General features: G+C 41.1%; 2 protein-coding genes across 8 annotated transcripts in view; both read right to left on the bottom strand.

Moving 5' to 3' along the window:
* RABGAP1L (RAB GTPase activating protein 1 like) overlaps nucleotides 1-25,185 on the bottom strand; it is a 236,765-nt gene that overhangs the window by 139,129 nt on the left and 72,451 nt on the right. The gene's annotated exons all lie outside the window — the stretch shown is intronic.
* On the bottom strand, nucleotides 14,074-22,669 carry GPR52 (G protein-coupled receptor 52). The gene has a single exon (XM_042033886.1). The coding sequence runs from the start codon at nucleotides 22,573-22,575 to the stop codon at nucleotides 21,490-21,492; it is 1,086 nt and encodes a 361-aa protein (XP_041889820.1). The 5' UTR covers nucleotides 22,576-22,669; the 3' UTR covers nucleotides 14,074-21,489.

Genomic DNA, 25,185 nt, shown 5'->3' with positions numbered 1-25,185 from the left:
CTTCTGTAATTAAAGACTCACGACATGTAGTCCTGAGCAGCCCTTAGGAGCTCACTACTAGGTACAATTACACTTTTTCCTCATTTTTTTTGTGCTGCTTTTAGTGTCTAACACAATATTTAAACAACTCTACTTTTAATTCCGTACTGAAAAACAGAACCTGACTTGCAGTTGTGAAGGGCAAGAAAAAACTGTCAGGGAGGCACTAGAGAGGAGCCAGAGCTCTGCCATTCCTCTGCCATGCTGGTTTGAGACATTCCTACTCATCTCCTGATGGAAAACTACACCTTGATTTTACAGGAGATAGAAATGACAATAAACTGTGCCGAAACTTGCAACCAAAAGCAAGGGGAAGTTGCATTTTCCCCCCAGTGAAGTGTGATGTCCCAGCAGTGCTGCACCCATCTGCGCTGCCTTGGGGGGTGCCCCAAAGCTCTGAGTGCGTGGCATCTTTTTAATATTGCCAGACTGCCCTCATGATATGAAATAAAAACCAAGAGCAGAAAGAATCTTAAAAATGGGGAAAGACAACAGGCATGATGGTGTCTGCCATGATCAGATTTTAACTGATGCTCGTGTACAAATCTGTGGCCAGGTTTTAAGCTGTTGCCTCAAATATCTTCTTTACTCTCCATTTTTTGCCTCATTTTGGCAGCTATTGTCAGCAGGTATTTTAGAAGCACAATAGACGCTCCTCAAAAAGGATATTGCATGTCACCACTTGCTGTGCCACATCCACACCAACCCACACCCACAACGAATTGTATTGGATAATTGGTCACATTTGAAGAATAAGAACTAAATTTTGTAAGGACTAAAAATTGCTCGGCACTCCCTACAATTAAAAGACAACAGTATGTACAATATGCTGTATTTCAACTCTAAATTTAGATAAATCACTATCTCCAAGTCCAATACAGAAAGTCTTAAAGAAATTATATGCATCAAACACACAAGTAACATTTTGTATGTAAGAGAAAGAAGTGAAATACAAAATGAAAAAAAAAAATAAAGTTGCATTTTAAATCAAGTTGAAGTGCATGAAAATAACATCGTGGGGCCAAACCACAAGGCTGTAAAAGAAGGAGCTTGCAGGTTCCTTTTTTCCAAGGAGAAGAGCAGTAATTCTGTCAGTGCTCAGGCCCAGGAGATGGGAATCAGGAGAAAGGGAATGTGTTTTAAAGTAATCCATGTCAGCCTGCTAATACCACAACATACATCTCTTTGACATTAACAGAGACCAACAGACACAGATAATGTGCAGACAGCAGATAATCTGTTTATATTTCTGCTTTGCTTTTTAGTTAAGAATGGATTCTGTGAAACGAAAGGGTTCACTGAAAGCTACAGACAAAGTTCTGCAATAGGAATTGTTGCAATTAAAGAGACAAAACTAGGGGTTGATAATTTCTCCCAAAGAACAGCATCTCTGTTGATATGATCAAGGTTCTCCATCACTCAATGTTTAATCCTGATTATCCTATAGAGGTGTGTATAACAAAATCCAGTAACTATTACTTTTTAACTCCCCAAACACAAATTTCATCAAGGCCTTAATAAATGCTCAGACCTTGCGGATTCCAAGTCCTCTCTCTGGTTTCTAACAATACAATCATATCCAGAACTGGCATGTAAATGTAGCAAAATAACATATTCAGAGAGTCAGTTTGTACCTAATGAAATGGGTATATAAACAAATTTATCTTCTATCCCCTCCAATATTTTTCAGCAGGGAGAATGCTTCTAAGTCCTGCAAATAAAAAAAATCCTAAACATTTCTTTGGAAATACCTAATAGGAGAAGCAGAAAATAGCACTGCCCAAAGGATTGTGGACATGGAATTAGCACTGGTAAATCTACCAAGACAGACTCACTTTCACACTAGAGATGGGGCAGGCAAATGCACTGAATTAATTTTTCACAACAATGAAAAGAAGGAGAAAGGTATTTTTAGAAGTGAAACAGAACCAAGCTTAGTTTTAAGACAAACTCTCACCTGAGACCTCCTCCTTCCAGAATTCCTACCAATAATTCCTCTTAGCAAATACACATACAAGAACATCTAAACCCCAAATAGAGGGGCAGGAGTAAGGCAAGAGCCTGGGATGGTAAGGAAGTTGCAGAAAGCAGATTAATTACTTTTTTTAGCAGCTGTACACTCTGGGAGCCACAACATATATACCCAACCAGTTGAGTCTGCTATGACTTGTACAGATGTAACTTCATTTGTCTTTCAGATAAAAGAGAACCAATGATTGAACATAAACACCTAAGTTAGAACAGCAACACCACGGCCCATGTTGGGTACTGGAACTGAGCAGCTCAGTGACCAACAAAATAGGGGCCTTGCTCAGAAAACTGAAAAAATACCTGAAATTTTTCGGAACAGAAAACTACTCAACTTGATTGCATTCAGCACTATTTAGAGACCTCTTTCTGCATATAGCTCCACAACGATTCAAAATCTTCCTTACATCAAAAAGTAACCAAACAAGTTATTTTTTAAAATAAGTATACTATTATAAATGATGACATCATTTGCCTGTTTCTGTGCAACTACTGAAAAACATTCCATTTGAGGGAGTACATTATCCTAAACCTCCTTGCTTGCCCTGTGTGGGATATTTCTTGTCCTCTTGAGTAGCCTCACTGAAAACTCTTCCCTTTGATTGCAAATCCTCAATCTCACTAATAAAATCAGTAAATACTACCTGGAGCCCAGATTATTTCCATTACTAACACCAATGGCAATGAGGCTGCTGCCTCATTTTACCCAGCTTCAGAGCAGAGCACAACTCTGCCCCAGCTCTGACTCAGACATCCTCATTTTACCATCATTGTTCTTCCAACTGTCAGGCTGAGCAGTGCTCTAAATCATTATTGCTCTTGGTTTTTACTTTTAGTTCTTGATTTTAACACAAAACACAACTGCTTTGCTAGGAAAAAAAACCCGGTTTTCTACATAATCATGTAAAATTTTCCAAGCCTTTTGGCACAATGGGGAATCAGAACTGTGGAGAGATCCATGTGTTAGAGAAGATGATCAGCAGGCAACTGAACAAAGTAATACAAAAGTTCTCAACACAAATGGGGAATATGATAATAACTATTAAAATTTGTGCAACAGCTGTAACATTTTATTTAAACTGTGTATGTATATATATGTGATATGTTAGATACCAAAGGAATGTGAACAGTGTAAAAATTAAAAGGAAAACTATATTAACATTTGACTCGTAAGGAAAAAATGACTGACTGTAATTAAGACAAATGACTACACTACATTTCCATTTAGCATACAGAACATTATACATTGTCACTGGGTTTGGAACATTTTATGCTAAAACCTTTCTTAAAGCAGACAGGTGTCATTTCCACTTAACTGTGCTTGAATCTCCTGGCAGTAGTACGTGCATTAAATATGACCAATGTTAACAGGAATAAAGGTTATTTTCTTTTAGACAGTGGCATTCAGAAGAAGTAATTTTCTCTTAATTGGTTTCTGCCTACGAGCACCTACTCTGTTGGAGATGAGAGAGGCAGAGAAGCACTGCTGCCATGCAGTACACCAACAGCGTAGATGGTTTGTAACAAGAAATGAAGATGAGACATTTGAAAGTCTACTGACACTCTTATGGTATAAATTACTAAGCAGTTTCTGAGAAAAACTGAAGTTACTTTAAATAATTACTAACATAAAGTCATAAAATTGAGGTAAACTAAAGTTGACAGATTTCATTTTCCTGCCCCTCCTTAAGACAATTAACTCTCTGCTGAAAGGAATCTCCTTGATTTCAGCAAGCAAACAGCCTCTATTTCCCTCTGGCTCCTCAGCAGTAGCCTAAGAGCATCCCAAGTGGCACCTACTCTGCAATATTTTCCTTTATTTTACTGGCCAAACTGAGCAATCATCTCAGATAAAGCACAACCATCTACAGCCAGCATCATCCCCATCACACTCATGTTCCTGCAGCAGTGCCCAGCACAGCTCAGAGGCTCCTTCATCTGCCTCCTTGGGCAAAGGGACAAACGCATGACAAGTGTGACACGGGAGGCAGGAGAAAAGCTCCTTCAGACCTGTGGCCTATCAGTTATTCCCTCCTAGTACAACAACCAGAACAGGACTTGCCAACACAGGAACTACCAGACCACTCAAGCTGTGCCTGTGCCGCCTTCTCCTCTGCTTTCAGTCCCGTGTAATTTAAAGTTCTGTTCTGTGGACTGTAAACGGCCGCATCAGAAGCTAAGAGCAGCAATGTCCAGAGGAATCCTCACACAGTGCTTCAGATAACAGCAGTCTATTACACACTCCACTTTCAACATATTTATTATCCCTTCTCTTTATTCTCCCAAGTGTTTTGTTGTTGAATCAGTTGAGCAGGCTTCAGGGAACTTTGTCTTCCCCCTGAAAACATGCTCTGTTTCAGTACCTTTAACAGCAGTGACTAAATGCTAGCACTGACACCACTCACACACCATCTTGTGATTCAGAGTGTTCAAGGGTATTGTTTCTGTTTCAAATCTGTTTGAAAAAGCTTCACCACCACTCTTCGACCTCTCCTTTATCTTTCCAGTTCTCCCATACCGGTAGCAAAAAATCCCAAGGCTGCTTTCAGTGCCCAATTACAGAACAACATTATCCTCTAACTGCCTAAGACAGCTTTTCATGAAACCTGCTCTCACCAATACATCACTACTAGCGATGCATTAAAATGTATTTTTAGCCTCATTTCTTATGGAAATGAATCCTTCCCACCTACTCCAGCTTTCTCTCAGTTTGTATCTCCTTCCAATACCCACGGCCAGGGGCAGCAGGAGGTCATTTTCACTGACACATACAGGAAAAGAACTTGGCATTTTTAATTGTTGCCCATTTTAATGTTGTTAAAAAAACCTGTTTCTGACCAGTAGGTCAGAAAAAGAAAACAAATTACTTCAAAATCTGTTTTCACCAAATCCTTGCCTCTACAAATCTGTCCTGCCCAGCACTGATGGCAAATGCAACACTTGCTGTACCTGTGAATATCCAGCTACTTACTTACCAAAACCCACACACGTATTTCTCAAAGGCTGGAACGCTACATTTAGAGTGGGGTTTTTTTTTATTTCTGTGGGGGTGGTCCTGAGGGCTTGAGTAGAGGTAGCTTGGGAGGTTAAAATCCATGACAAAAAATCACCCTTGTTTTAAATTTTGGCCAAAACTTCCTTCTTTGTTGCTGTGTACACACTTCTGTTTCATATTCAGGTAACTCTGAGCAAGTTGCTCTCGCATCAATTTCTTCTATGTCACTTTTCTTATTTTTCTAAGACTGAAGTTAGTTCTCACATAGTAACGTACAGCACAATTTCTTTCACAAAGGGAACCACAATTACGCCCCTGTCCACAGGTTTGTGCCTTCATTTTTTTTACTTTTGTGGTCAGCTGTGTTTTAATCATTATTAAAACAAATTAATTCTGCTCTTTCCTTGATAACTTCAAGCACTTAGTTATTCTTTTGGGGAGGACAGGAGGACTGAGACCTTTGCTTCTATACCTACATAGCAGACAGTAAAAGGCACGTGACAATCAACAATAATCAGCATCATCTGCAGCACGAGGCACCTGGAGAACACCACTACAGCAATCAGGACGGATCTATTCACAGGAATAATGTCTTTTCTCAGCTCCCTGTTTTGAACAACGCATCATGACTTACACCACAAACAGGGCTTCAAAGCCTTACATTTATTTCCAGTTAGTAATTCATCCCCCTCCACGTTCTCCATAAATACACCACCAACACAATTTATCGCTCATATAACCTTCCCATAAGCAATACTACAACAATCCTATAAACCACTGATTTAAGCCTCCACAGTCACATCCATGCCAGTATTAGAATTACCCTGTTGCTTTACTCAGGCTTTAGAAAGCTGTATGTAGTGGTGAAACATTATTTCCTGCACTAACAACCTAGACTCTTACCAGAATTCTACTGCCCTGACCATATAGCTTGGATGTTATTCCCATCCTCTTACCCACCTAGAAGCGCCATAAACGTGAACAACTTACTGTAATTGGAAGCCTGGGAAGTGTGGTTGAGTTGGTATCAAAAAGTTCCTTTTTGCAACTGTACAGTATTTCTTTTAGGATGGTTAACAGAATGACACTTGGTTCAGTCAGAGCACACAGCTACCTCTGCCAAAGGCTGCAGCATCCATGAGATTTTAGAACACTGCCTGTAACAAAAGGAGCTGCTGAACACTTGCCTGCTTTACACTGAAGCATGCTGATGCCCCAGGATGGAGTTTTCACACCACTCTTCTGATTCTTCAAATTATTTTTACGGGGACAAACTTGTCACTAATGTCAGAGTAAGATTTTTCTCACTGGTTTTTGTTCCAAGGTATTTTTGGGGTCGATCTGTACAAAATGCAGCCTCATCAGAAGCAGAAGTTTTCTTCACACTCTAAGGAGGAAATTTCCAAACTCTGGAAACCGGCCTGTCTGGTTATCCTGAGAAATGCACTGACAGCTTTCCTGAGAAAGCCTTTGCTAAGCTTCCAGTTTCACAGAATTACAGAATCAATTAGGTTGGAAAGGACCTCCAAGATCATCAAGCCCAACCTCGGAACCATCCCCACCTTGTCACCCAGCCCAGAGCACTGAGTGTCATGTCCAGTGGTTCCTTGAACAGTTCCAGGGATGGGGACTCCACCACCAACCTGGGCAGCCCCTTCCAATGCCTGACCAGCCTTTCCGTGAAGAAATTCCTTCTGAGGTCCAATCTGAACCTCTCCTGGCTCAGCCTGAGGCTGTGTCCTCTTGCCCTGCTCCCTACAAGCCAGGAAAGTAACAGTACTAATTCTAGCAAGGCCCTTCTTCACACAGTCCCATAAAAGCTTGGAATTGTGTGATTGGTGGGGACAATACGAAGAAATGGACTTCTAAAACTTCATTTTTTTTAAAATGCATCAATCATCTCCACAGAGTTACACACCTGGCCCACTAAAGACATCGGTTCATTCCTTGGACAAGGGATGCTGCTGATCACTCTGGTGCAGTCTTGCCTCACACCAAGAATTCCCAGGGACTGAGCAAACAAGGTGTTCCCAAGCAACAGTTTCAGCTGATGCTTTTCTAACCCTGTTTCACAGCTATTATTGCTCAAATCAAGATAGCACATACAAATGTAACAGTACCAGCCTCTAAGAAAACTCCTATGTCTAACAGAATTGTTTTGTTACATAAATGGTGGAATTGGAAAACAACAGAGTGAAAGAATGGATGTTGTCTGCTTCTTGACATTAACAAGAAGTTAAAAAAAAAATTCTCTACTGGATGATGGAAAGAGATAGGAGAAAAAATGTCTGTTCCAACAGAGCAGAATTGTGATTTATTGCCACCCATTTGTTAGCTGCTATTTTATTTCTTATACCAATCTTGCATCCAACAGATGAAGAGCAGTGTAAGTCACCCACCCTATCAGCCATCCTGGACATCAGACAAAGTAGGACTGCTGAGTTTAGGAGCACAGCCAACTTAAAAAATAACTTTAATGGAAACACAGCCCAGCAAGACCAAGCCCTCCATGAGGGTGCAATGGGTGCCACCACCACGCAAGCAATGGCAGAGGCTCCAGCATTTGCTTCTTTTGATTTCATTTACCCCCGTATTGTTCAACCTTTCACCCATGTTTTTAATCCAGTTAAAATCTCTCTTTTGGAGCAGAACTCTGAGTCTTGCAAATAGTTTTTGTTGATCAAAATCCTTCTTGGTTTGCAACTGCTTTCGGTTAATTGTTCATGCTGTGGAGACTTGCAGTTCCCAACTTAAACTAAAAAGCAGCAGTAGAAAATGTGCTATTTGACACCTTGCTATCAGGAGGAACCACCTAAACACACCTTTGCAAAGAATTCAAACTTCCTTTAGTTTCAGTCCCCTCTTACAACAGCTCTTTCTCTCTTCCACTCATTCTGCTTCCACCCACAATGCTCTCAGGAGAACATGGAGCACTGCTTGCTAGAAAAGCCTGAAAAGACCTGGCTACAACTACATGGAAAAGGCAGAATCAGAAAAAGAGAAGAATGACAAAATAAAAAAAAATTAAATATATATATAAATGAATGAAAAATAGGAAGAGTGAAAACAACCCATTAAATTTAACTGGTAACAGTATTTCTGTCAGTAGTGTAACCATCGGTTCCAGGGACACAACATAACAATCAGAAAGTAGATTTAGATTAAATAACTGTAATCCCTATCTTGACTAAAAAAATGATTCTCATGTAATGTATGTGTTAAAAGAAAATAATCAATTTTCAGATCCCAGTAAGTCTACAGACTATCTGTGAAGACTATTTACTTGATGTAGTAAGAACTCCACAGTTGTTGCATTACCTATATGAGATTTTGGGTTGCTCAGCAATCCTGAAAAATCAGCCCAAATCTTTTTAGGAGCTTCAAGTGAGTGTTTGGGAATTTTACCTTAAATCCCCAGGTATCCAAGTGCTGTTCTATCTCTGCTACACCTCAAAAAGGATCACAATATCCAAAGCTCTAAAAGCCGTGAGATAGAATTTTTGTCTCCAAAAGTCCTCGCTGTTCTTGATTAATTATTGCCACTCAGCCATTTGAGAATGACCTTTAAATTTAAAGATCTTTCCCTGTGGGTATCTACCTTGTAATACTGAGGTTTGGAAGAGGAGCAGTGAGGTTACTGATAGGCCAGGAAGAGGGAACCTCTGAGAGGCAACCAGGGAGCATCAAGAAGTGCAAAATTGATTAGAATCCATCTGGATATTGGTCATATCTTCATAATTAGGGGGGGCGGGGGGGAAGGTGGATTTCTCTTAGATAGAGAATTTATACCTGAAATACGAAAAAATATTAGTTGAAGGTTAAAGAGTATAAAGAGAACATAAGCTTAGAGACTGAGAAGGTGCCAGAACAGATCGAATCTGGATCATCAGGTATTTTCTTCAAGATAAAAATAATGATGCACAACCAGGAGAAAAAGTGGCTGCTCGAAGCCGCCAAAAAAAAAAACAATCTTTTTTTTCCTAAGCAATTTTTAGTAAAAAAAATTATTAATTAATAAAAATTTAGGAATTAAAAAAGCAACGAGCTTTTCTAAGTAATCTTCTCCTTCACAGGTCTAAATAAATTATATTAATAGGAAAAAAAAGAAGAAAATTAGAGAAATCAAACCCAGTAAAGGTGAATATAACTAAGTTACTTCTCTTTTCTTTCACTCTCTGCCCTACTGAGAGAAATAAATTAACTAATCAGAAGTGTAAAAAACCAATTGCTCCACAAGCCAATATTTGATAAGAATACAAAGAAACACCCTCACAAATAAGGTGAAGGTTTTAGGCAAAATATTCTGCTCACACTTCAAACCTACACCTTTCCACAACTTCCCACACTGGCTGAAGGGAATTAATGCTTTGCAGTATCAGTCTCACTGAAAACCATTTTGTCATTGAGGGGTCAGTGCTGGCAAAGGATGACTCTGGTTGTGCTTTGTTCTGTTTGCTTCAAGGTTTCGGTAACACCGACTGGATGAGTTCCAGTCCCAATCTGGAGTTCATTCCACGCTCCCAGATGGGATCTCTGCAGGTGACAGGGTGAGGAGGAAGGACATTCTCCTTCACCCTAGCTCAGAATGGATTTGTGCCTTTCCCTAAACACAGATTTACCTCCTGTGAGTTCCCAGCTAATAACGAAATGAGTGTGAATTGAACATTGCCCGTTTTTACAGCCTCTCACTATGTGTTTGAACAATATTCCTTGTTCTAAAAACAAGCCATCAAACCAGAAAGAAGAAAAGTGCCCTTTCTATCAGTGTTGAAAGCAAGTTTTCAGACATGCTGCTTTATCAAAACTACACATCTGTTAGGAGAAGTAAACAACTGGGTCAAAGTTAGTGACAATTTTCTAAATGTTACGACTAAAATAATTATAAATATTACGAATATGTATTTTTAGATACATATTCAGAGCAATGATTTTGCTGCCAATCTTCCGAACCAGGCCTAAAAGATTGGAATAGTTACCAAACCAGGATACAATTCCATAGCACAAAATACTGAATTCCCATTCTAACTGTGAATTCATCGAACTCCAAGAAGAATGAAATCTAAATATAACACAATGTATGCTAATATTGCCCTAATTTTGAGTGAAACTGATTAATAAGAAAGCAGGTCAACTCAAACACTGCCAGAGATGCTGCTGCAAAGAAGCAAAAGTGAAGAGATTAAATCAAGATAAATCATTCCATCCAGTTCTAACAGCAAAAGCCACAGGCTGAAGTTGACTTAAAGGCATGAGGTTATTTTGTTGTGGACGATCAAGGCAGAAGAAGAATAAACTGAAGTGTGGCCAACAACCTTCTGTTATGCACAAAGTTCTCACAGGATGAAAAAAGGCTTCTTGTAGCAGCAGTCAAGGAAGCAAATATCTAACAAAAGTTCTACACACCATAAAACAGTTAGAGAACATTTTTCTTTTTTAAGATTACAGTCTCATATAAATAGAAAATAAGGTTTTTCAGAAAAAGTCCCCCACACACTCCATATAGCAGTTGAGATTCCAACTCTAATTTTGATTTTTCAAACAGTCCATCAGACAAACTGGACAGCAACAGATGACAGCAACAAAAGTAAGACCAAATCAAGATTAAATCTCAATCTTTCATCTAGTCATGGAATGGTTTAATGCCTTTTATATTCATATGGTCATATTTCACTTCAAGGAAAAATGGCCAATATCCCATTAAATTAAACAAAATCAAAGCAATGCAATTAGGCGGAAAGAGAAGGCTCGACAAAGAGACTAAAATAAAATTTAGCCTAACTCTTTGGAGATACAAAGTAGAGATACAAAGTTTTTAAAAGTGTAACTCAAGGCTATTATTTGAGCTGTTCTGGGTTTACCAAAACAATCTATATTTAAAAGGTTTTTGTACTAATGTGAAATAATATCACATAATATTCCTAGAAGTAGTGTTTTTACATGCCTGAGAGAATAATGCTGTTGTCAAATCCTGCCTGTCAACTGGCTTATTCCAAAAGCAGACTGAAAATGTGACGTGCAATGCAACAAAGGAGAGCTAAGTGCTCTTTCTCCCTTCCCTCTTTCATGGTCTGTGATTTTTCAGCAGTATTTTTAAACAGAGATGAGAGATGGGATTTTTGGTACAGATGTTCACACACTGTCTCCAGCCGAGCACACAAACACAGAGGCACATTTGTTTCATTAGCAATGCCCTTGCTCCACTCTGGGCTGCTGCGAAGGAGATCTCGTGAGTCGTGTGTGTAGCTCCCAAAAAATCAGGATTTAGGGCTTGCCATATCACTGCTAGGCTGAATATGCAAAACTGAGTCAAATTTCCTTAAAGTTCCTGGGTTCCCCTGAGGGAATGGGAATTTTCTGCAGAAGGAATGAAGGGTTGGACCAAAATGTACATAAGTAACTATGCTAACATACAATCATACTGAAAAGCTACAGAAATGCTTTTGGATAAAAAGATTGCCAAGTCTTGATGATTTCTAGACTGCAAACATTGTTAGGAGACATATTAGAAACGCCTGCCAGTGCCCACACCTTCCTTTTTCAGTATTTTAAATTGTCAGTGACAACAGTATTTCCAGTATGGTAACAGAAAAAAACCCTACAACATAATCCAAATACCCACCTGAAATTTCAAAGTTTTCTGTACAAGCACTTTTCTTTTCAAATAGTAATTACTTTATGAGAAAAAACCAAAAATACTCATGGTCTTGCTGGCTTCTGCAAGCATGATGAGAAATTCTGCTCTAAGAAAACAAAAAAGACAAACTGAGTCGTCAAAATAACTTAAACGCTGACATCCCAAACTGCAATTTTGCCTGACATTTTCCCATCTTTTCCACAACATGAAGAAGAGCAAGATGATTCAAGCTAGCCTGAAGGTGCAGGAGTACATGGAGCTGCAACACATGAAAACAAATCTGAGCACAGAGAATCCACTTCAGGATTTAGGCACTCAAATCTAGCAAAGGATTGACCAAGAATGCACCTTAAAAAAAAAAATAAAAAAAAAAAATCACATTTTATTCACAGAACATAACTACCAATAGTGGTTTTAAAAGCAAATGAGAAAATGTTATTAGGGTCAAACCTATGTTAACTGATCCAATTTTAAAATGAAAGGAGTAGGATGGAACAGCCTTCCTCTCTAGAAAACTAGCAAGGATATATAGTTTTGGAGATTTGCTGACAGGCAGAGCTGTTTCCAGTTCTATAAATACAGCAGTGACAGTTCTTTCCAGATCTAGTTTGAGTTCTGGTTTCTTTTCTCGATAGGTAACACATTCTTTCAGAAAACAGGCAACATTCTGCTGATTAGGAGTGGAACAGTGTTGTTGGACTGGATCCTCATCACAGCTCATTAAGGTACTTGCCTCGACTTTGCTGTTACTTCATTATTAACTTTGGGGAGTACAGAAGTACTTGAGAAAATGCCAGCTGGTTGTTGGGAACTGCAAGCTGTGTGTCAGCCACACAGGCTGTCAGGGCAAAGAAATTTTATCACTGGTTTTCTTGAATACAACACAGCAGTCCCCTTTCTTTTACCCTGTAGGTTTGATACAACAAGTTGTGGAGGACTTGTTGGACTTCTGTTGAACCAACTGCAGACTGGTTGGGGTACTCGACTTACCCATGTGGAGTGTCAGCAACCCTGCTTTTGCAGCATCCCTTTGGCTTCTAAAAAGTCCTGCTATTGAGATAGGGTTAAAAAGCCCTTTCTGCTATGACTGCCCATCAAACAGCTTGGCTCTTAACTACTACATATATTTTTTTCCCAAGTAGAAGTATATCCTCAAATACTTGATGTCAGAACTAGCAATATAGTCCCCTTCACAACTGCTTGTTGGTGCTTTTCCAGAAGGTGTTTTGTTTCCCTAGCAAGGAAAGCTGGAGACAGCTGATCATCCTGACACTTCTCTCACTGCCACCTTGCACACACATACAAAGACACACAGCCACAGATGTTCATTTCTCACTCACAATTTTATTCAGAAAAAGCAGCTGAAGTAAACTGGGCATTCTATTCCTAACAGACCAAATGTGAAAAGGAACATCCAGAGTGAGTAAATGAGAAGCAGTAAGGATGTACTGAGGGAAGAGAGCAGGAAAGTAAGAGCAGACACTGTGGGTCTGCCCGTAGTTGCCCTGGCATCAACCCTGGCTGGGACAGCAACTAGGAGCAGACGCCTGAGGATGAGGATAAGAACAGGGCAAACATCCTCAGGCATACAATCTCCCCCACCAGAGTCTCCCAGCCTCGGGTACTCTGCAGCACATGGACTCTCAGGCCAGAAGCACGATGATGACAGCATTTAACACACTGTTCCTCCCTAAACTCTCCTGAATTTTTAACCCGTGTCAGCTTTTACGTCCAGAGAGTCTTTGGTCAGTGTCTCCCATGATTCACTGCACACACAGTTTGTTTTCATAGTGGGTACTTATGCCCAGTTCTCCCCCAGGACAATCCCAACCCCACAGATTTCTCAAACTCCCCTGTACCTTAATCCTCCTTTCTAAGTTGGAAAATCCTAGAGACTTTAACTCTCCTATAGAGAAAAAGAGTTCCTTTGCCGCTCCTCAGAATTCCTTCCAGCTGTGCTACCTTGGGCTAGTTACATCTGGGATTCAAGGTCCAGGCACATCATGGTGATGGTAGAGATGATTTCTAGTAATCTTCTTAATTATTTTTATAATTACTAATATCTCAACATTTCTTGGTAAGCCATGGCTCATTAAACTACCATCTCTATAATGTAACTTACAGAAACCCAAAATCCCTTGACAGGAAAGAGATTCAATTCATTTTATTACTGCATGAAAAGCAAGACCTGCTTTTCTTCAGAATTGATATTTAATCTCTTGAATTTCATCTGCCCTTGAAATCCAAATCTTTCCCAAAACAAATTATCAGCAGGTATTCCTCACATACACCACATTTCAAATGTCTTTATACTAATGTAAAGAATTTTCATCTTGGTATATTTTTAAACAAAATCAATACCATTATTACAAGAGCACTTCGTTATGATTTTTATTTTCAAATTACAGGCATTACTAATGCAATGAATTTCATAAAATAAGATGATCACTCAAGTCCAATTGTACCAATGACCAACCATCACAGACATTCTTTTCCCAAAAAAGGGAGGGGGTAAGTGGACAGAACTTCCAGCAGCACTTAAGCAATAACCTTCCTGTTCCACCATCACAGCCAGAGGAAATACAACAGACACATAAATTATCTCCATAAACCCCATCCAAAATACTGTTTCACCACCAAAATAGTTTCTTTAGTTAGCAACCTTTACAAACAAAATCAGAGGCAAATGTTTTAGCCCAACAGAGGATGTTAGAGAACTTGTTATCTGTCACTGAGGCTCTTGCCAAGACACCTGAAATCTGGTAAACAAGGTACAGCAAGACTTCTTTCAGATACAATGGAATGCAGCCTAAGTACATTTCAGACTGGATGCAGCTCCCTTCAAGGACATGACCTTTCCAATACTCCACAAAAGTTTTTACATGAGTCAAGTGAAGAACACAGCTACAAAATGGCAAAATTGGATTGAAAACTCTAATTTAAAATTGAACTTCAAAAACCCAAAAGCCAGAGATCAAGTAAAGCACAGCCAGAAAAGGAAAATGATGAATTGATTACGAGCTCCCAAAGTGAGAGATCACAGAAAACATGTGAGTCCTGAGTTGAAAAATCAAAAATCATGAACATAATTTCATTAGGGCAGCACACAGTTCTGCTTACATGTGTCAGACTTCTTTCTTTTCTGTAGAGCATCTTCATAAACCAACATGAGATAATTGCCTGGACAGTATCAAATATCCAGTATGACAGAGAGAGTAGTTTTGGATAAACATCTTGCATTTACAGCCTGTGTTTGCTGTCTTGGCTTTGGCAATTTCAGCACACACTTAGAACATACCCAACTTGAGCCACAAAGTGCTCCCCAAAGCCCTTGAAATGCATTAAAAGCTGCCACTGAAACCTTGCCACTCTATGACTATTTACAATCCTTATGCACACACAGTTGCATTAAAACTCCCTACAAAAACTGCAGTGCCTGAAAAACTACCTGATCATAGTAAAATTCTCAAATGAAGATCCTTCTGGCCTGCTCAGGGCACAGATGAAAACCAGACTACTCTGTTCTTGACCTAATAACAAGTCATTACTCACAGCATATAGACCTCTCTTTTTAAAATTATAACCAATTTCCTTACCATTAAGAACTCAAATAAACATAGCTCTGCAAAGTCTTGCTGGGGCAGTTTAAGGCATTATTGCCTTCAGCTGTCTCCCACCCCATCTGTAGAGGATTAACTTCACCAGTAAGAGTTTACGCAGAGGACAGACAGGTGCTTCAGCCCTACCCACCACTACCCAAAACTGAGTTTGTGCAGAGCTGCCAATGACCCCAAACAACCAAGATATGAGGAGGTTCAGCCAGTGTCTTTCCTAAGGCAGAACAAATTTACTCTATCATGGAAAACATCATTTGTCCATTTACGATTCTAAATTCAGTTGTCCCACAAGAACTTTTCGTTAATACCTGCACAAGCTTAAACAACAGTGGAGAGGTGATACAAGGAGTGGAAACCCTCACCTGGGACAGGTATTTGAAGATGTTCCTGCCTAAAGTGTATGAAATTTGAAGTAGTACATGTTTTCACAAGTGACTTGGGACCCTCTGTTATACCTGCCCAAACCACTACCCTATCCCTCATTTAAATATCTCATCAAATGGACTTCTTCCATGATGAGAAGAATTTCTGCTTATTTAAATAATACACAGAAGGAGGGAAAAAAAAGACATTTAAAGAAAACAAAGAAAAAAAAGAGTAATGCTGTCAAGATGCACAAGTGCCCTCACATGTCAGATGACACTGTCATCTCTGAGCTTCCCCTTCTCAAACCCCTGGTGTTTGTCTCTTTTCCTAACACTGCCAGCTGCACATTTTAGATTGCAAGCTTTGAGGCAGGGATCAACATCGCATAGGAAAGAGGAAACTCTTTTCCCTGGTAATCACTGCACTTAGAAAAGTTTCATTTTGCTCCCAGTCACCTTTTTTTTTGTCCTATAAGCACCTTTTTGGTGCTTATAACGAAAACCCTGCAGCGCCGGTGTCACAGTCTGCTCCAGAGGGTTAAGTCTGGCAGCAGATGGTGTAAGACTGGGATAAAGTCCCAAAGATTTTACTGCCAGAAATTACTCTTCCTAGCCACTGGTCAGTGCAGCTGAAAGCCCTAAGGTTTCCTTACATTCATCCTACCTTTCCTAGTACTTGCACAAAGGAGGAGCCCGAAGAAATTATGGATGCGAAAGTGAGGGATTTCCGGATTTTCTCAGGGCTGTGCTGGGGCATGGAGCCGTTAACAGCTTCTTCTCCATTCACATCCCACTCCTTTAGCACTTACAGCTCATGGAGCTCAGGGGATTGTCCTAGTATCAGATGGGGAAAGGAAGAATTTCTTTACAGAATGAGGAGAAAAATCCATCTCCTCTTGAATAGCCTTCTACATTGCTTTCATCCCATCAACAATAATGGCATAGACTTTGGTTAACAATTAAAAATGCTGAGATCTATGCATAAGTTCAGCACATACTTAGAAAAACATTAAATATGTCTGTGTAAAATAGGGAAAAAAAAATCAGGTTTTACTTGACCTCTGTATTTGGTTTAGCAAAAAACATGTAATCTTTGGAAAGTGCTATCTTTAAGCAGTGTTCCAGGCAATGCTGCAAATGACACGAAAACACTACCTCAGTGATGCTGCCACTTCTGGAAAGGTCTACAAAGTAATTGGCATCTGGTTAACAAAGCAGTTAATGGCTTGGTTTGGCCATTCAAATGACATATATGAAATTTTTCAATGAAAAAAACCCAACAAAATCAATCAAATTCAGTTCTTCGGTAGAAAGATGCACCGTTCTATCCATAAAAAAAGAGCCAGAGGGAACAGCGGGCAGGGATGAAGTCAAAAGGCTTAAACTTCTCCTTTTGGTGACAGGGACAATAAAACTAAAGAGCTGCAAATCAGCTGGTCCCGGTGGATGGCTGGGGAGGCCACTGCCACCTTCACTGACATTGCTCCCCCTGCTGAACCTCTGGCACTGCTCCCTGGCAAACTCAGCTCCAGGACCATGGGGCTGCCCAGCGTGCTGCACCTGAGCTGGAGAGCTGCTAAAGGGATATTCCCACCCTGGAACAGCAGCGACCTGGGCTCAGAGATGCAGATCCCCAGCATTCCAACACCAACTTTAAAAAATAAAGCATCTGTATACTCACGTGTTTAGCTACAACTATAATATGGAAAGATAAAAGAGCTCCACGTTGAAATGAAATAGCTAATGAAATAACTCATTAAATCTCAATTTCTAATATCGACTGCTAAGTTAATTTACCCATAAAAGGACATTTTACTACTTTTGCTGAGTGTAAAAACTAAGTGTACTCAAGGACGTTCTATTGCCAAACACTAATGAATGAAAATTAATCATTAACCAATAAAACCACTGTTTTTAAAAGGTCTTCCTAAACTACCTGTGAAGGCAGCTCAACAAAGCAACTTTTCCCAACTTTTCAGCAGAGGAAGCACAAAGACTGCACAAAAATAAAACTGGCACAGTACCTCATGCTTTACTGAATATAATTACAAAATGGATTCCTAAGCAGAAACAGGGAAAGAATATCTTACTATAAGACAGTAAGTAAACCTTCAAAGATAGCAATGTGTTTTTCATCACTACAGTTCCCTTTCCCTTTAAAGAACAGCATTTTAAGAAGAAATTTACTCAGCCAGAAAATAAGGAAGCACATAGAATTTGGTGAAGAAAAAAACCACCTTTCTGGTAGTTCTTTTGCTGCCATTACACCATTGTTTGGACTTTTCCTTGGGCTGCAGACATGACATTCCAAAAATGGTACGGCAATCGACCTTGACATTGCCCCTGGTGTGCTGCAAGCTAAGTATCCCAGAGAAATGTAACAGCACAACATAATCTACCTGCATAAAGGAGTTTTTCATATATATATATATGTGTGTGTATATATATTTATTTGTTTTACTTATCTATCAGGCATATAGCTTCATTTCTTCATTTTGCATTTTACAGCTGTTTCCTTTTCATTACCTGTATTATCAATAACGACTTTTTCGCATCAACTTCTTTAGTCAGTGTCTGGTCTCCTCTTTACCAGGTATTTCGTAAATCATAAAGATCTTCAGGCCCATGAAAGTGGGAGCCAGCTTTAAAAGTATCATTGTTTAATCAGGTTTTCATACAAGAACTTCAGACTTTATATAATGACAGAATGAAAATCCAAAGTGACAGATTGGGTGACTGGAATTTCTGTGACTTTTTTAATCCATTAAAATGCCCAGCGTTCTAATTCTGGAAGAGAATTTAGCAGCAGCTGGAATCCTCAGACAGCATTAGTAAACAGTAATAGAATGTCCCTCAAATAAAAATTTTAGATCATGAATTTAGAAAACACTTCCATAAAATGAAACACACACACTAAATTTAAAGATTCATGTGACTGACCAGATCAAATCTGGTCACCTGGGAAACAGAAAGAAGAAAAGCAATACTTAAATCCACTGAGAATGTTTAATTTGACAGATTCCAGGAGATTATAGAGAACAGGTTGAAATGTGAATTTACAGCAGCTGAAATTCAGGGTCCAGGAACACAAAACAGTGTTCTTGCACCAACAACATGAAGCCAATGTTCAACAAAAAACTTTGAGAGGGGGGGTGAAGAACCTTGGATCCTACAAGTGAGTTCCAGGGCTTTGGATTTCTCCTATATTCTCTCCCTCCAAGAACAGCCTGAGGAAGAAGGAAATCTCTAGTTGCACCCAACAAATCCACACTGAACACGATGGCAGAGAGGAACATAATGCTACCTGTGCCCTTCAGAGTGAGCAAGCTTTGGGGTGCAGCCCCTGAGGCCAAGCCCTACCTGTGACCTACCCTTTTTGGGCAATAAAGCTTTAAGTTGCTGCACATCAACTGCACTTGCTGAGGTCACATAAACAGGGTTCAGCTAAGGCACAACCGACCCAAGTGAGTTTGCTTGGGTGTTCCTACACATCTGGAGTTACAGTACCACACTCACAACACATCTGCTGCCTGCAGGCTGGGTTCAATAAACATTAGTTCGACTTCAAGCACTTGCTAGAACTTTTCTTGAATTTCAGAAGGTCCCACAGAAACTTGTCACCAGAAATGCCAGTGAAAATGAGAAGCTCTAAGCAGCCAGCTCTGGAGCACAGATATAAAATGACTTGCTTGGTAGGAAACCAGCCTTGTGAATTGTGAGAAATAGGATATTTCATTGCTCCTTGCCTAAGTCTTGCCCACCGAGGGCCTACTAAGCAGTAAAAAATGACAAAATAATGACAAAACTAAATGAATCCACATCGTGTTTGTGGAAGAGTTGGGGTTACACAACCATACAGAGCAGCAGCGAGCCAAAAGAGCCTCCCAAAATAAACATCAACTTGTCAAAAGAAGGCAGCAAATACATTCCTGTAGACATGGAGCACTACGAGATCCGTGTGAGGGATACCATTCATTTTTCCCTAAAACCTGTGAGAGCCGGGTGTCAGCAGCAGCTCAGCTCAGCTCCAGGAATGTTTCAAGTCACGTTTGAATCTACTCTGAAGACAAGCAATGCCAGAAACCAGAATAAGAACATTTTAGACATCAAGTAAGCAGCTTTGAAATTTGGATTTGAAATTGTTCACTCGAGTCCTAACCCGAAAGGAACTTCAAGGAGAACAGAGTGTAACATCAGGGAACTAACGCCAAGGCTGAGTTTGATTGATATAATACTACTTTATTCCATTGTTTCAACTTTCTTACAGGGTTAAAAAAATGTACAGGGGTTCAGAACCACCTCAACAAAACAAAGAGTACAGCATTAAGGGAGCTCTAGAGTCAAACCACAAGTGTGCACACGTGGTCAGCTTTCATTACAAAAAGTAATAGGCACAATCTTTACATATGCATTTTGGTGAAAGAAGGAGTAATAGTGCAGTGTTAAAAGGCACCAATAATCAATAATTGGGCCTTTTTAAAAAGCCAATAACCATCTAAGAAAATGATATTTGGTTCAAAGTTATAATTTAAGTATTATATTGACTGACATGCATCTGAACCCCTGGCAATTTATTACACAAACCTAATGTGTGCCCTTGCAAAACCAAAGTCAGTTCCGTACAAAAGGACACACCAAAGCTCTTGGCCTGTATTTAACACTGAACTGTCTTGTTCACCTCCTCTGAGAACACGTGTCTAACAAAGAGCTGCACGGAAGTATTTCTCTTGAAGCAAGTGTGAATTTTTAATCCAGTAGCATTGACCTATTCCATGTGCTATGAAAACATTAGGCACAATTTACGCTTTCTCTTAAAAAAAATACGCTATGTGCAAGTGAGGTTCACACAACAGACTGACAGCTACAACAGTAAGCTCTTGACATTTCCCAAAGAAAAGGGTTGGTTAGTTTTCATTTTCTAGGCAGTGCTGCACACTGCTGTGTGCCCTTATCATGTCTGCATCTGTGGAACCCGTAAGGAAAAGCTTTAGTACACCCTAAAGGACACTACATTGATACTGTGCGCTGATTTAACTGGGTCAACAGAGGGAACGACTGAAGAAATTCTACATGGGCAGCTGCAGTCAGCCAGCCAGGGAGGGCTATCGCTTCCTGCAGAAAGAATGGTTTGGGACTCAGTTTACCTCACAGGCGCCGTCAACTCACCCACCTGCAGGCAGTGGAATATAAGGGTTGCACAGCATGGAAAAAACGGGGAAATGAGAGGGAGAGCTTCTGTGCAAGTTGTACCGAAACGAGCCAGTTCATCCCAAAGCATCATGCCCAGGGTAGGGTTTATGCATTGCAGATGTTTTGTACAACTGAAAATTGTACAATATGTGAGCAGAGATAGAGCCGATTATTACCTGCAGTACCTACTACAGTCCTCAAGTATATAATTTACAGATAGCTGCATACTGTGGTGTTGATTGCTTCCTCTTAAATCTATTACAATTCTGAAGGCTACAGTGTATTCTGACACAAAGACAACTTGGCTACAAGGGGGAAAAGGTAAGATAGTAACTAACTAATTTGTTTTACGAGGAGCCTCCTCTGATGTGGTAGTTACTCCATGCCCTTTGGAAGATTTTTATTTCTGACTTTCTTCATCATCTCTGTTGAACTGTTCCCCGACAATTTCACAAGAGTTCAGTGACCCTTCTTACAGCTGCCTTTGCCTTTTCCAGGATCCCTTTTAAACTCACTCTAACACCACGGCAAGCTGTTCAAGTAAACATTTCTCTCTGGCAAGTTTCCAGATACCACAAATACTATCAAAACTCTGCACTAGATTACATGTGCCCGTCTTCTTTAAATGGAGCAGGAATTAGCCCGTTTCCTTGGCTTAGGGTCCCGTACATCCCTGTCTTTTGAACACATACAAGATGAACAGATTGTCTCTGACAGTCTCCGCAGTCCCAGCCTGAACACGCTGTTGGAGAGGCTATAAATCACACAGTTGCAGAAACTATTGCTTATAGCAAGCCACGTTGTTAGGAAGGAGAGTGCTGGGTTTTCCAACACCCTCGAGCTTTCCAGCAGAAAGTAAATGATATAAGGGAGCCACAGCACGTAGAACACACTGGTTATCCGGAACAAAACCATGGCATAGCGGCGGTCGGGGCTGTGCCCAGTCTCCCCAGCAGCATCCCCTTCGTGGTTAGGGAATCGAGCTCTCCGATCACTTATCTCTTTGGTGTGCTGCCGGCAAATTTTAAAGATGTGGAAATAGGTGAAACATATGACAAAGGCAGCAGGAGCGTATAGTAAGCACACGATAAAGCCAGTAAAGTAGGCATTAGTTAGCCAGGAGGTAGCACACCATTCAAAAATATCTCCATGGTAACCAGGTTTTCCCCAACCAAAGAAGGAAGGCAAGAAGATCAGACAAGAGTATATCCAGATCAGACTGATGCAGATTCTCAAGCGACAAGGTGTGACCAGTTGATTATAGGAGAGAGGCTTTGTTATAGCGAGATAGCGATCCACACTGATGCAAGCAAGACATGCCATAGATACGCTTTTGAGCACAGAGATGATGTATCCAAAAACTTGACAAGTCAAGGACTCATGGACACCTGTTGAGTAGTGGAGCAGTGACAAAGTAGGAACCAAGCAGCTGACTCCAACAAAAAGATCAGCATAGGCCATGGTCTGAATAAAATAGCTGGTGGTGTAATGATGCAGGAGTGGAGCACAGTGGAAAACAAATATCACAGTTAAGTTACCCGCAATAATTAAAAACGTTAGCAAGACAATAACGACTGTCTCAAGGATACAGATGTCAACTGCATTGTAGTGACCAAATCCAAGAGGGCAGGAGAGGTGCTCAGATATGTTCATAACACTACTGCTCATATTCAGAGTCCTCCATTCAATCCATCGGGACTGGTTCATGTTTTGTGCTTAGGGAACTGTGCAATCTGAGCCTTAGTGAGCAGGTGACCTGCTGAACAGCAGCTAAACTCTGCTTCAGCGTCTCACGATCTCTCTTTGCAGACACTGCCAGTGCTTACATGTGAGAGGATTAGAGTCCCATAGCTGTTGATGCCTCCTCAGCATCAGTGCATCACCTCTGGCACACCTTGGCTTTAAGGAAAGAATGAAAGAAAGAAAGAGAGAAAGAAAGAAAAGAAAAACAAAAGCCAGAAAGAGAAAGGCCACTGATCAGCTCCTCCAGTGCTCTTGACCCATCTTTAGCAAACACAAGGCACTTCTAAAACAAACAGAAATAAAAACTGACAAAAGAGACACATTCATTTCCCAGGGAAGGAGGGGAGGGAAATCTCTGACTTATTTTCCTGAGAAAGTCAGTTACTTTGGGATATACTGGGGAGAGGGAGAGGAAGGGAAGGAGGAACCTCAGTACAGCTCAGGTTTCCTGGACCAGCAGTTATTGGAGATAATCTTTACGTGTTAGTTTAAATCACAGACTGACTGGAGACTAAAGGAAAAAGTTCATCCTCTAATGCTATCGTTTCTTGTTCAGTTCAGAAGATGGTTCTCCATCTTATCCATGCTATCCATTGGAAAGGTAAGGAAAACATTTTTGTCAAGGTTAATTCCAATAGACTCACCACTATTTGGATATGAATAATGAATTTTATTTAGGGGGAGACAGGTGGGGGATGAGGCAGATTTGTCCTCTGGCTCCCAAGAAAGCAAACATACATCTCACATACAATGAGGAAGATTGTATCTATTCATTTAAAAATGAAAATAATTTAAGAATAGATTTTGGAGACTTATGTCAATATTTACAGTTCCTTTAAACAGTTATAGTCCATTACAATTACGAATGCCAGAATCATAATTCAGTGTCCCCACAGACAAAATAAATCCTCTTGAATTTAATTTCAGCAATGGCAATTTAAAATAATCATCTTTAGAAACTCTGCCATATCTACTATAGTGGCTCAGTACCCAGGAGTTCATAGGTATATCCATGATATTGCTCACCTCTGTAGCAACAACTGAACCATTTCACAAACCCCCACACAACGAGCTCAGAAACTTCCATCTGCATTCTGCTGGGAAGCTAATGAAATGCTGATTTGACTAGAAAAGCTGCCATTGTTTACTACTCCATTATTCTGTTGCTCAGCTTCATCTTCTCAGGGGTTTAAGGTTTCTGTATTTATTAGATGATCTGCATAATAAATAGTTGCTTTAAAAAATTGTTCTTCTATTTGCAGGACATTACCTTGTTCATTTTATTCACAGCTATGGAGAGAGAAAACATTAAAAGAAAGCATCTTCTGTATTCAGTTTTAAGTAAATGCTTGATTAGTTCAGGAATCATTAGGCAGGTAATTATATGTATACAATCTTGGTTTTTGAAAGGCCCCTAAAATGTTAAAACCATCATTAATCCTAGAGTTCCTGAGACTAGAAGACTAGCAGCGAAAATTAATGAATCCACATCAAATGATCTCCAAGGTCATTCAGCTCGCATTTGCTTTAAGTCTCTTTAAAAGTACCAGGATCTCTCTGATGTTTCTGATAGTCCTTGCCGTGTCTTCAGGAGGAATTTCAGATACTAGAAAAGCCAAATGTTCAATTCTGTCGCAGCACTTTGAGAGAAAGCATTCTTTTTGGAGTTAATTTCCTGTCGTGCATCGCCACGCTGTACAGAAAGTCCTTTCAGATTTTATAACATCCCCGAATATTTCCGCCTATTCGCTCCCTTTGTCTATAAGCAACAGAGCACGTACAAAATCACTCCTTTCTCCAATTCCCTGCTAAAGCAATAGAGAAGCTTTCTCACCTACACGCATCCTCACCAGCCGCTATGTCCAACACTTGACAGGGAGTCCTGTTACCGCGGTGCGGCTGGAGCGGCTGCCGCCGCTTCCCCGCTCCCCCCGTGCGATGATTGCCTGCACCTGAGCCGCTCCTCCTCCTCCTCCTCCCCCTCCTCCCGCCGCAGCCCGGAGCGCTGGAGCGGTGCTGGCCGCTCCCCTGCTCCCGCTCCGTCCAATGGCGCCGCCGCCGGCACCGGGAGCGCCAGCGGGCGCACGGAGCCCAGCGAGCCGGGCAGCGGAGCCCAGCGAGCCGGGCAGCGGGCCCCAGCGAGCCGGGCAGCGGGCCCCCCGAGCCGGGCAGCGGAGCCCAGCGAGCCGGGCAGCGGGCCCCAGCGAGCCGGGCAGCGGAGCCCAGCGAGCCGGGCAGCGGAGCCCAGCGAGCCGGGCAGCGGGCCCCAGCGAGCCGGGCAGCGGAGCCCAGCGAGCCGGGCAGCGGAGCCCAGCGAGCCGGGCAGCGGGCCCCAGCGAGCCGGGCAGCGGGCCCCCCGAGCCGGGCAGCGGAGCCCAGCGAGCCGGGCAGCGGGCCCCAGCGAGCCGGGCAGCGGAGCCCAGCGAGCCGGGCACCCCGGCGCGAACCGCTGCGCTCCGGGAGCCTCCCGAGGAAGCCAACACACCCCTCGCAGAGAGATGTGCATACATAACCCAGGCATAATCTAACAAACCACGGTCGTCACCCCGCTAACGCTGTTTACTCCAACAATCC

This window comes from Corvus kubaryi, unplaced genomic scaffold, assembly GCF_017639235.1.
Source record: "Corvus kubaryi isolate FWS band 111438036 unplaced genomic scaffold, C.kubaryi_AGA036_p1.0 37361, whole genome shotgun sequence".
NCBI classification, from domain to species: Eukaryota; Metazoa; Chordata; class Aves; order Passeriformes; family Corvidae; genus Corvus; species Corvus kubaryi.
This window is presented reverse-complemented; position numbering and strand designations above follow the sequence as displayed.